This window comes from Lathyrus oleraceus, chromosome 4 (assembly GCF_024323335.1).
Source record: "Lathyrus oleraceus cultivar Zhongwan6 chromosome 4, CAAS_Psat_ZW6_1.0, whole genome shotgun sequence".
In the NCBI taxonomy this organism is placed as follows: domain Eukaryota; kingdom Viridiplantae; phylum Streptophyta; class Magnoliopsida; order Fabales; family Fabaceae; genus Lathyrus; species Lathyrus oleraceus.
Window position 1 is genome coordinate 206,073,564 of NC_066582.1, and position 12,812 is coordinate 206,086,375.

General features: G+C 39.6%; 1 protein-coding gene and 1 long non-coding RNA gene across 2 annotated transcripts in view; both read left to right on the top strand.

Annotated features, from left to right (window-relative positions):
- Positions 1–9,843, top strand: part of LOC127074541 (uncharacterized) — a 34,905-nt gene extending 25,062 nt beyond the window's left edge. Inside the window, exons 2-3 of the long non-coding RNA XR_007786031.1 lie at positions 9,509–9,559; positions 9,647–9,843. This is a non-coding gene — a long non-coding RNA (uncharacterized LOC127074541). The remainder of the gene's footprint in view (positions 1–9,508; positions 9,560–9,646) is intronic.
- A 1,364-nt stretch (positions 9,844–11,207) lies between these two features.
- LOC127136679 (uncharacterized) lies at positions 11,208–12,014 on the top strand. The gene has a single exon (XM_051063212.1). It carries the CDS (start codon positions 11,208–11,210, stop codon positions 12,012–12,014), a length of 807 nt encoding a protein of 268 aa, XP_050919169.1.
- The last annotated feature ends 798 nt before the right edge of the window (positions 12,015–12,812 follow it).

The window sequence follows — 12,812 nt, forward strand, 5'->3', positions numbered from 1 at the left end:
TGATTGAAGGGATGAGAAAAGCGTGTATGTTTATCTAATGTACTACTTACTAAAAGAAGGGTCAAAAGAAAATGACTCGCACGGACGTCGCATCCACTGCATACGTATCTCATCTGAATCTGAGAATCAGAGTCTTCGTAGCTCGGCTACCTATGGGTTAAAGAGGAGTGTGCTCGGTAAGACATCGCATCTTATGCCTACGTATCTCATCTGGGATGAAAATCAGAGCAAAACGTAGTTCGACCACCTATGGGGTAAGGGTTGTGTTTTGGGGTGAACGACGTTACTACGCAATCTACCGGATGCTCGACCTTTGGAGACTTACTCGCCTATAGTAGAAGGAGATAATGTGTTCTTAGGAGAAGAAAAATCAATGAGTTTGGGGTGTTTAGGGATGCTCATGCAAAAAGGCAGTCCTAGATGAAGGAACCGCGCAACCTTAATTGACATGCCACGAGAGGCTCTGTGAAACCTGAGAAATCGATAAAATGCGGGAAAAATAAAGTACCACGCGAATAAAGATCTGAAGCAACAACAAATAAAGAGATAAGAAACCCAGAGATCTCTCAAGCTAGCACCATCAAAGAAAGCAAGTCAGTACAGGTAATCGGAATAAACCTCTAGGTGGTACCCCACAAATAAAGTGGAACACCAGGCAAGCCATCTCTGCAAGAGTCATATGAGCCCTCACAAAACAGAACTCAACAAACAGGTTAGAGAAACAAGATAGGGTAATCAAGAGTTGCCCCAAATCAAAATGTAACCACATGAATCATGCCATTAAAATTCATAAAAAGCTCACAAAAAGCAACCAAGGGTAGGAGGCCTAAACCTCTTGTCAAACACATGCATCAAAAGGGTATCCAATTCATCCATAATACCTCATACATTCAGAGCATTCAAATTAAAAGTATAAAGTAATGGGAATAAGGCAAACCTGACATGAGAGATCGAATGAAATTGAATTGCCCGGTTGGGTTTGCAAAGCACTCTTAGGGTTTATATGAGAGGGAATTGGTTCTTTGCCGATGAGTTCCCTTCAGTGTCTGGAGGTTGCTCTGAACTCTGTTAGCTCTTCTCTCACTATCTTTTTCCCTGCCAGGGTAATAGGAATAGAATTCTTTTGTTTCACTGAAACTCTGAATTTATAACCTGATTTTTGTGGGCCTGTGGGCTCAAATGAGAGAGGCCCAAGTCCAAAATTTTTCTGGTATATTTTATTTATTTATTTATTTATTTATTTATTTATATATATATATATATATATATATATATATATATATATATATATATATATATATATATATATATATATATATATATATATATATATATATATATATATATATATATATATATATATATATATATATATATATATATATATATATATATATATATATATATATATATATATATATTTAACACGTGGGCTTCGCCTAGCGAGCATGACAGTTTAAGAAATTCCTCTGAGCGTAGGTGATTCTGGTGGCTTTTCTTGGGACTCGCTAGGCGACCCATTCTGCTCACCTAGCGAGCATGACAGCTCATGAACAAACTTTTGCTCCTTCAAGATTAACGTTTTGACTGACGAATAAACCCCATTTGAACCTGTTGGAAGTATCTCAAGTCATTCCCTTGTGTTGACTGATCATCTAAATAGAACCCACAAAGTGTCTTGGATGATACTCAAGCTTCAAACAAAAGATGTTAGTGACACATTTTTGTGCTTTTGGTTAGTAAACAAAAGTAAGAGAAACAATGATGTATAATTCAAGCATGCTTGGTGATCTCAAACCAATCACAAGGAGTCCCACCCAAAGGCAAAGGGAACCAAGATGCTAAAGATCCTTGAGGCAACGCAAATGGAATGTTAGGATGCCATGAGGGATCTTAGGGTCAAAATTGGGGTCTTACAGGGTATAATTCGCGTAGCTTCAACTGGAAACTCTGCTAGGGAGTTTTTCCTAAGCATGTCAAGCCTAGTTTTGTTTGTTCTCCCTATGAGAGTAGGTGTTTACCTTTGTTTCTTTACTCGCTTTATTTATGTGATTTATCGCATTACTTTATTGATTTAAATATTCTTATGCTGTGTTCTGGATATTATATGTCATAATACCTGTGGGGATGGGATGATACTATGTGGGAGAAGCTACACTCGAGCTTGAGCATACACACAGGATAAATTCGTGGATAGTCGTGTCGGCCTACATTTTGCGTGTTGGGTTGTCACGAGAGCCACACCCACACTAGACTCACTTGAAAGTAATTTTATCCTGTGAGAATTCACTACGGCATGGTATTTTCATTTGACTCGATGACTCTGGGAGACCTTTTAGGGACCACCTTTGAGGACTAGTACACACCTGTGAGAGGGATATTGGGTTTTTATGCAGGGAACCAAGATCCTTTATACCATTGACCTCTTATATACATCGAACCTTTGATCCTATTTTGAGTTACATGGACATATTATTATTCAGATTTCTCAGATTACATCAGACTATTGATCATATGCTGAGTTATCCAGACTGCCTAGGTCATGTCGGACCTTTGATCTTATATTATGTAATGCGGCCATATTATTCAGAATCTCCAGATTATACCGAACTGTTGAATCTATGATGCTTGCATATCATTACATCATACTGAAATTAATTCTTGCATGTACATTTCCAGGAAATTCAAGAGACAAGTCTTTGTTTGAGTGAACATTAGAGAATGGATCCTACTAGAAGAGGTGTTTATAGCTACAAGTTTGTTGAACCTTCTTTGAAGACATTGAGAGGATTGGGAGCTCATCTGGTTTTCGACAATAAAGACAAGTTCAAGGATGCCTATTGGAATCTCAGAGGCATGCTTAACACTGAGGCCAACCTTACAGCTCTTCACACTCTAGTGCAGTTCTATGACCCTCCTGTGAGATGTTTCACGTTCCAGGATTACCAGTTGGCTCCTACTTTGAAGGAATACTCACACATTATGGGGATTGAGATCAAGGATCAGGCTCCCTTTTTTCCCTACAAAGAAACTTCCTAAGCCTCAACATCTGGCTGAAATCCTTCACATAGGGAAGAAAGAGGTGAAGCTCAATCTTAAACCTTATGGTGGGACCCATGGGTTTTTCTTGAATTTTTTGGTCGACAAGGCTATTACATTTGATAAAGATGAGAGTTGGGATGCCTTCAACACTATCTTTGCTTTGATCATATATGGGATTGTGTTGTTTCCCAACATGGAAGAATTTGTTGACTTAGCTTCGATCTATCTCTTCATGGCCAAGAATCCCGTTTCTACTCTTCTTGCTGAACATACTATTCCATCCACATGTGGAATGAGAAGAAGAAGGGGACTATCGTATGTTGTACCTCTCTATTGTATAGATGGTTTATTTTGCATCTACCCAGCAAGGGTCCTTTTGTTGACAATGAGAGAAATCTGAAATGGTCTCAAAGGATCATGTCCCTCACAGCTGAAGACATCTCCTGGTATTCTAGAGTTTACGATGGTGTTGAGATCAACATGGATTGTGGAAATTTCCCCAATGTACCCCTTCTAGGTACAAAGGATGGAATTAACTATAACCCGGGCATAACATTGCGCCAGTTGGGCTACCCAATGGTAGACAAGCCAGATTATGAGATTCTAGAGGAGTTTGTTTTGTATGAAGGGGTTGACAACTCAGAGCTCCAGAAGAGGATTATCCGAGCCTGGGGAGATATCTATCGTCATGGAAGGGCCGAATTGAGAAAGAAGAACTGTACTGCGAAGGAAGCCTACTCCTAGTTGGTTAAGGAGAGAGTCAAAGGGTTTTTATTGCCATTTCCGCCCGAACCTTCCATGGTCATCAAGCCTGTTGAGCCTGTTGTTGCTCCTATTTCAGAGGTTGACAAACTCAAGGGAATTATCAAAGCGTTAGAGAAGGAGAATGTTGATCTCCGATCTAACCTCGGTAAGCTCGCCATGGAGAAAGAGAACCTGAAGTTTAATCTCAACCAGAAAAGAGACCGAGCAACCAAGACCGCCAAAGAGATCCATGAAGAAAAACACAAAAGAAGGAAAATAGGTGATGCTTTGAAGGGTTCAATCGAAAGCCTTTATGTGAAGAGGAAGCAACTTGCTGCAACACAGTACAAAGTGTGCAAGACAGAGATCAACTACCAGGACCAGCTCAAGAGGTTGCAAAGATAGCTAGAGGCTTTCCAGAAGGAGCTGAAAGAGGAGTAAAACAGAGCTAAGAAGCTAGAAGCTTCTCTGTCTCAGCATCAATTCAACTTGGACAAGAGATTCAAAGAAATCCGGGAGCTGAAGAGTCAAGCTCACAAGAACTTCGAAAGCACCAAGTTGCTCGATCAAGAGGTCACTCAGTGGGAGAGGAAGAGTCGTCATCTTTAAGTCATTCTAGACCAGAAGGAAGATTTCTTGAAGGATCACCTAGATGGACCTAATCATACATTATTGTGTAACCTTGTCAAGGATGCGCAATACTGGAATGATAGGCATACCCGTTTGACTCAGTTTGTTGTTCATGCTTTGGAAGATATGCCCAAGCTACTGGAAGATGCTTACGATGTTATATTCCCGCATGACAACCTTTGGGTTGTATTTCAATTTGTCTCTATTTGTAGAGTCGTATTTCAGAGGCTTCAGGCCGATCATGTTGTAGCTCACTAAGCAGATTATTGATCCATATTTCTATCTGTTGTTTCTTCAATATTGAATAAAATGTATTGTTTCCCTTTATTTTGGCATTATCCTCTTTATCCCTGCACTTATTCTCTATGATTGCTCATAAAAAAACAATAGACGAATCTCAAAGATTTCCTAGAAATAATAAAAGAAAGGAAATAATAATAAAAACAATTTTTTGCATATATGCATTACTCATACATCATATTGCATTTCATAAATCTAAGACCAATAAACTCATCATTGTTACTTGAACCTTCACAGAACAGTCATCATCGCCAAACTGACTTCTCAACATCACTACAATACCCGTACTCACCAGGGCTAATCATGGAACAATTGGAACAGAACCAGGCCGCATTAAGAGAGGATGTGATCCACATGAAAGCTCAAATGGGCCAGCTTGTGGATGTTTTCCAGAATCTGGATAGAGGTCAGGAGGAAATGTGCCAAGCGAATCAGAGAGATACTGCTGCCACCAACCCAATTCTGATTGTGCCAACAGATCCAATAGGAGGAACTAGTCCTGTTGAAGGTGGTCCCACTCATCAGAATGCCGCTCAGACCTTCTACATTCCTGTATAAGGAGGCCCTCAGATTGAAATGGATGAGCACCCTGAATCCTTGTATGACGCCTATGGACCTTCACCAACTGAGGTGGAGAAGATGTTTTGTGTCTTAAAGGAGAAAATGAAAGTTATGGAAGGGTTTGGTACCTTCGTTTTGGAAGCTGCTGACATGTGCTTAGTGACTGGGGTGAAAATTCCCGCTAAGTTCAAGGTCCCAATTTTCGAGAAGTACAGAGGGAATAGCTTCCCGTTGACTCATGTTAGATCTTATTGCAGGAAGATGGCATCATATTCCAATGACGAAAAGATGTTGATGCATTTCTTCCAAGATAGCCTTAGTGGGGCATATTTGGAATGGTATATGCAACTTGAGCACACTCATGTCCAAACCTGGAGAGAGCTTACTGAAACATTCTTGAAGCATTACCAATACAACAAATAAATGGCACCTAACCAAACTCAACTTCAGAATCTTACTCGGAAAACAGAAGAGTCTTTTAAAGAGTATGTCCAGAGGTGGAAGGATATGGCTGTCAGGGTTCAACCTCCTCTTTTAGAGAAGGAACTAGTGGATATGTTAATGAGTACACTTCAGGGTCCTTACATGGATCGAATGGTGGGGAGTGCATCATCAGGGTTTGCCGATTTGGTGGTCGCCGGTGAAATAATTGAGAATTGTTTAAAGAGCGGTAAGATTCAGGGCATCAATACTGCTACAATGAGACGAATGATGCTTCCACTTCTAGAGGGAAAGGTGGGGCTTATAAGACACCTTACTATCAGGTTGTCGAAGTGACTCCAAATGGTTATCAGCAACAACCCTTTGCAATCCCTGCTGGTCAACAACCCGTACCGTATCCGTCGCCGATGCAATATTAGCAATCGTATGTTCCGCGACGTCAGAACTATTATTAGCCCGGTCAGTAGAGACAGAGGAAACCTGAGACAAAGTTCGATGTGGTTCCTATTCCTTATAGTCAATTTCTTGCTCATCTGCTTCGTGGATCCTTGATTCAGTTGAGGGAATTGGGATCTCCTCCTAATCCCTTTCCTCCAGGTTACGACGCCAATGCAAGATGTGAATTCCATTCCGGTGCTCCCGGGTACAATGTTGAGAATTGCAAGGCACTAAAGCATAAGGTACAAGAATTAATTGACTCTAAGGCCATTTCGTTCGCACCAAATGGTCCTAACGTTAACAACAAGCCCATGCCTCCCCATGCCGGTCCTTCTGTGGGTATGGTGGAAGAGTCTCGTGAATACAGTATAGTGATTGATGTTGATAAAGTGAAGACTTCTCTGACAGTGGTCAAAGAAAAGTTGTTGTCCTTCTGTGAAGCAGAAACTGAGAAGAACTCGGCCTGATATGGCTATCAAGATAAAGGAAGAGGTTCAGAAACAGTTCGACGCTAGTTTCTTAGCAGTATCTAACTATCCCCAGTGGGTTGCAAACATTGTGTCGGTGCCTAAGATAGACGGTAAGGTACGAGTGTGTGTTGATTACAGGGACTTGAACAGAGCAAGCCCAAAAGATGATTTTCCGCTCCCGCATATAGATGTCACTACGCCAAAAACTGGAATAGACAGCGCACCTTAGAGGGCGCTTTATTACAAAAGCGCACTCTAAAGTGAAGCGAAAAAATAAGGAGCGAACAACTAGAATAGACAGCGCACTTTAGAGGGTGCTTTTGTAATAAAGCACCCTCTAAGGTGAAGCGAAAAAATAAGGAGGAGATAGAGGGACAACAATACAGGCCGCTTTTTAGAAAGCGCCTCTAAGGTTACCCTTAGAGGGCGCTTTTAAAAAAGCGCTCTATAAGTCCATGTGCATTTCCAGTTTATAAAGCACTTTTGGAAAGCCTTAGAGAGCGCTTTCATAAGCGCCCTCTTAGGCCCCCTTTAGAGGGCGCTTTTTTTCCACAAGCGCCCTCTAAGGTCCCCTTTAGTAAACATTAAAATTATAACATACTGCGCGTTTTGTTATTTCACTCTCTGTTATTTTCGTTCTTTTTCACGTTAGTGTTCTCACTGCTACGATTTTCGCTACTTCTAAGGCGTTCTCCTTCCACCTCTGTTAGATCTACGAAGTTTCCTCCTTCTATTAATTCGTTGTTAGCTGTTCGATTTTGACACCATAGGTATTTTTCTAATCTTCATATTACTTGGTTTCTCTTCTGACGTTCGCTATTGTTCATTTTTGGTTTCATTTTTCTTGGTTCATACATTTATTGAGTATTCTCAACAATAATTATTGTGTTGCAATGCTAGCAATGGAGACCAGGCATTATGGGTTAAATTTCACCAACTGTTCCATTTGTTTCTCGATGTAGAAAAAGGAGGCAGCAATATCTAAAACACCTTCTACCAATCAAAGGTACACTATGCAGCTTATGAGTGTATTTATTCTAGCATACATAGCGTAGCTAGTAACTTAAGAAGTTTAGGTATGGATGTTATTTGATAGAGTAAATTAGAGTCGACTATTCTTCTGTTAGCTTTCAGTTAGACCATTATACAATTCTACATATATATTTTCTAGTCAATGTTTATCTTTTGTAAAAACTATATGATGATATATAACTATGCTACAAATTAGTGCATACCACTAATGCTTAATGCATGGTTCATACATTCTCATGCTATTGAAGTCAGAGATATCTGAAAATGTTGAGAAACTAACTCAATAAACCAAAATTGTTTTGGTTTTGGGTTGTTGTTGGAGACATGAATGCCCTGCACAGAGACTAACTCAATAAAGCGAAATTGTTTTGTCTCATCCCATTTTTGGTTTCTCTTCTGAAATTGTTTTTTGTTTATTCTAATTAGTAATGGATAATACATGGATGTCTTCCAATCGATTTTCGAGAGAGTACGAGAATGGGGTATCCGAATTCGTTAAGTTTGTCGTTGCGCACGCCGAAGACCCCAGTAGAATGATATGTCCTTGCTTGGGTTGTTGTTATGGGAAACGGGTTGACACAGTTCAGTTGACATCGCATCTAATGAGGCATGGAATTGATCGAAGTTATACATGTTAGAATTTGCATGGTGAGAAAAGTAACGAGAATGTTGAACCGGGGGATAGTACGACCTATGCCTCAAACTATAGTGGCGCAGATACATACGATTGTGATCGAGTTGAAGAGATTGCAAAAGCACTTGAAGGAGATCTTAAGGATTGTCCCGAAATGTTTGAGAGGTTGGTAAGTGATGCAGAGAAACCTTTGTATGATGGTTGCACTAAATTCACAAGATTGTCTGCGGTATTAAAGTTGTACAACTTAAAGGCGGGCAATGGATGGTCAGGTAAAGGTTTCACAGAGTTATTAGCCCTTTTGAAAGATATGCTTCCTGAGGATAATGTTCTTCCTAATCGAACATATGAGACCAAAAAGATGTTGTGCTCTATTGGCATGAGCTATGATAAGATACATGCATGTCCAAACGATTGCGTTTTGTTTCAAAATGAGTATGCATCGTTAAATGAGTGTCCTAAATGCGGTGTCTCGCGATATAAGAACAAGTTGTCTCCAGCAAAAGTCTTGTGGTATTTTCCTGTTATTCCGAGATTTAGACGCATGTTTCATAGTGAAACCGATTCAAGACACTTGACCTGGCATGCAGATGAAAGAATTATAGATGGAAAGTATCGACATCCGGCAGATTCACCACAGTGGTTGAAAATTGATAATGATTATCCTGAATTTGGAGAAGAATCAAGAAACCTTCGCTTGGCATTATCTACTGATGGAATGAACCCACACGGTATCCAGAGTATCTCACACAGTACATGGCCTGTGATTATTATGATTTATAACCTACCTCCATGGCTATGTATGAAGCGTAAGTACATGATGTTGTCTATGTTGATTTCTGGACCTAAACAACCAGGGAATGACATAGACGTGTACTTGAAGCCCTTAATCGAAGATTTAAAGATTTTGTGGGAGACCGGTGTGGAGGTTTATGATGGATATAGGAAAGAAAGTTTCAACTTGAGGGCGGTGTTGTTTGGCACAATTAATGATTTTCCAGCATACGGAAATCTATCAGGGTATAGCATAAAAGGTCAATGTGAATATTATATCAAATGATTCATATATTAGAAATGATCATAATGAGGGTATTTAGATCAATCCAACCGTCCGTGTTGTTAAGAGACATGTAGAACATATTCCAACCAAGAAAAGAAAGAGAACTTAGTGAAAAAGGTACAGGTCAAATGATTTTAATTGTTTTCTTTATTACAGGTAAAATGGCTTTTATTACAGCAAATCGAGTCAGTTGCATAAAAAAAAAAGGTATAAACACAATTATATGATATTTATGCATAGAAAATGTTAATTCTTGATCTTATACTTCACCTAACTAATTTTATGATATTTTAGGTTCATGCTATTGATATTGAACAAAAAGAGGTTGTTGCTAAGAAGACTGCGGCTAGCAAAAAAAACATACATCTCAGAGATGCTTTTGCTACTTAGTTTTATTTCTTTTTAAGTTATGAATTGGTTGTATATTTAGAATATTTAGAAGTTAAACGATTATATATCAGTGGATTGTTGTATATGTATGGATTGTTGTATATAAGGCTTGTTGAATGCAATGTGTTGAATATAGCACTTTTTTAAAAAAAAATTTTAAATAACCACCCACTTTAGAGGGCGCTTTCCAAAATAAGCGCCCTCTAAACCCTTTAAATTTCCACTTTAGAGGGCGCTTTCCAGTAAAAGCGCCCTCTAAACCCTTAAAAGTTTCCACTTTAGAGGGCGCTTTCTTTAAAAAGCGCCCTCTAAAGTGGCCCTTAAAGGGCTTAAAGAGCCACTTTAGAGAGCGTGTTCACTAGGAAAAAAAAGCGTTGTCTTTACCTATGCCAGCGCCAGATTAGAGGGCGCTTTAAAGCGCTGTTATAGGCCAAAAAAAACGCCCTCTTTTCCCTTATTTGGCGTAGTGTGTGTTGGTGGATAATACTGCCCAGTCCTCAATTTTCTCATTCATGGATGGTTTTTCTGGCTATAATCAGATAAGGATGGCTCTGGAATACATGGAAAAACTACTTTTATTACCCCCTGAGGAACATTCTGTTATAAGGTCATGCCTTTTGGATTAAAGAATGTTGGTGCAACGTATCAAAGGGAAACAGTGACTCTCTTTCATGATATGATTCATAAAGAGATTGAGGTGTATGTCAAAGATATGATTGCAAAGTCTCAAACAGAGGAGGAACATCTGGTTCATCTGTCGAAGTTGTTTGAACGACTGAGGAAATTCAAAGTGAGATTAAATCCTAACAAATGCACTTTCGGGGTAAGATATGGAAAACTGCTAGGTTTTATCGTGAGCAAGCGTGGGATTGAAGTCGATCCTGATAAAGTCAAAGCAATACAGAATATGCAAGCTCCAAAAACAGAGAAAGAGGTTCGCGGTTTTTTGGGGAGGTTGAACTACATAGCTAGATTCATCTCGCACCTCACAGCTACGTGTGAGCCCATCTTTAAATTACTTTACAAAGATCAAACCGTTGAATGGAATGACAATTTCCAGAACACGTTTTAAAGAATAAAAGAATATTTGAAAGATCCTCCGATCTTAATACCTCTAATGCCAGACAGACCTCTTATTATGTACATGACCGTTCTTGATGAATCCATGGGTTATGTTCTTGGGCAACATGACGAAACAGGTAGAAAATAAAACGCCATCTATTACTTCAGTAAGAAGTTCACAAATTACGAGAAAAGGTATACGCTATTGGAAAAAACATGTTGTGCACTTGCTTGGGCCGCCGGACGCTTAAGACAATACATGTTGACGCATACGACATTATTGATCTCTAAGATGGATCCCATCAAGTACATATTTGAAAAGCCTGCTCTTACAGGAAGGGTCACCCGTTGGCAGATGGTCTTAACAAAATAGGATATCCAGTACGTCACGCAGAAAGCTATCATGGATAGTGTACTCTCTGACTATTTGGCACGTCAACCTGTAGAAGACTATCAACCCATGAAATTCGACTTCCCCGACGAAGATATCTTGTTCATCAGAGAATGCAATATTCCAGGCCCTGAGGAAGGCCCCAAACCAGGATTTCGATGGACGCTTGTGTTCGACGGTGCTCCCAATGCTCATGATCATGAGGTAGGCGCAATGATCACTTCCCCAACAGGATTTCATCTTCCATTTACCACAAGATTATGCTTTGACTGCACCAATAATATGGTAGAATATGAGGCATGTATATTCGGTATCGAAGCAACAATTGACTTAAGAATCAAAATACTTGAGGTTTATGGTGACCCAGCTCTTGTTATCAGCCAGATACGAGGAGTCTGGGAGACCCGTGACCACAAGTTAATTCCTTATAGAGAACATGTCATGAAGTTGATTCCCTACTTTGATGAAATCACTTTTCATCATATTCCGAGGGATGAGAATCAGTTGGTCGATGCTCTTGCTACTTTTTCATCCATGTTTAAAATACAATGGAGGAATCAAGCTCCGTCCATCAATGTTGAACTCCTAGATGAACCCACTTATTGTATGGCAGTTGAAGAAGAATTAGATGAAAAACCTTGGTTCTATGACATCAAAAGGTATGTTGAGAAGCAGGAGTACCCAGATAATGCATCTATTAAAGATAAGATATCCTTGAGGAAGCTAGCTTCTCATTTCTTTGTAAGTGGGGGAGTGTTGTATAAGCGGAGTTATGATTCGGTCTTACTCAGATGCGTGGATAGACACGAAGCAGAGTGAATTATAACAGACGTACATGAAGGTTCCTTTGGAACACATTGTAGTACCTCAAATTTGCACCTCCCATTTGTACATCCATTTTCATTTTTAGGTCATTAGGATTGCATTAGCATTGCATAGTCCATTACATCTCATCAAGCAAGACTGGTCAGGAGATTCAACTGTGCAAGGCAATAAGAGCATTATCCATGAGATCAAAGCCCTAGGGTGGCTCCATTGAGCTTATATGACCCAAGGATCATTTTGAAGTGGCTTGGCCAAGTGTTGAAGGCTCAGAATTCATCAGTGCATGTGCAAGTCATCTGATGCCCACAAAAGTCAACAGAAGTCAACTGCAAAGTCAATTGTGGATTTGGAGGTGGGAAGTGATTAGAGATGACTCATTCATGTTCAGACAAGTCTCATTTGACATTTCAAACACTCACATTGAAGAATTTGAAGTCAGATCAAGACTTTCCCAAAATAGCAAGTGACCTATAATTTGAACTTTCCAAAAATGGAAAGGTTTTGGACCAACTTCAACTCAAGATTACATCATCAAGAAAGCTTCAAATGAAATTTTGTCCAACATGAAAGTTGAATATCTTTCTCTCCCATTTCCAAAAAGTCCAAGATCATGAACTTCTCATGTGTGGTTGAGGAGATATGGTCCAATCATGGCAAAGTGTGTTCAAAAATTCAAGTGGGCATAACTTTTGAACCAAAGCTCCAAAATGAGTGGTCCTTTTTGCATTTTGATCCTCATAACATGTGCTTTCCAAGCATACCATTACATGACATGAATTTCCTTTGCATGGG

Coding starts and splice junctions, on each gene's coding strand:
- LOC127136679 (XM_051063212.1), top strand. CDS start 11,208: ATGGATAGTGTACTCTCTGACTATTTGGCACGTCAACCTGTAGAAGAC.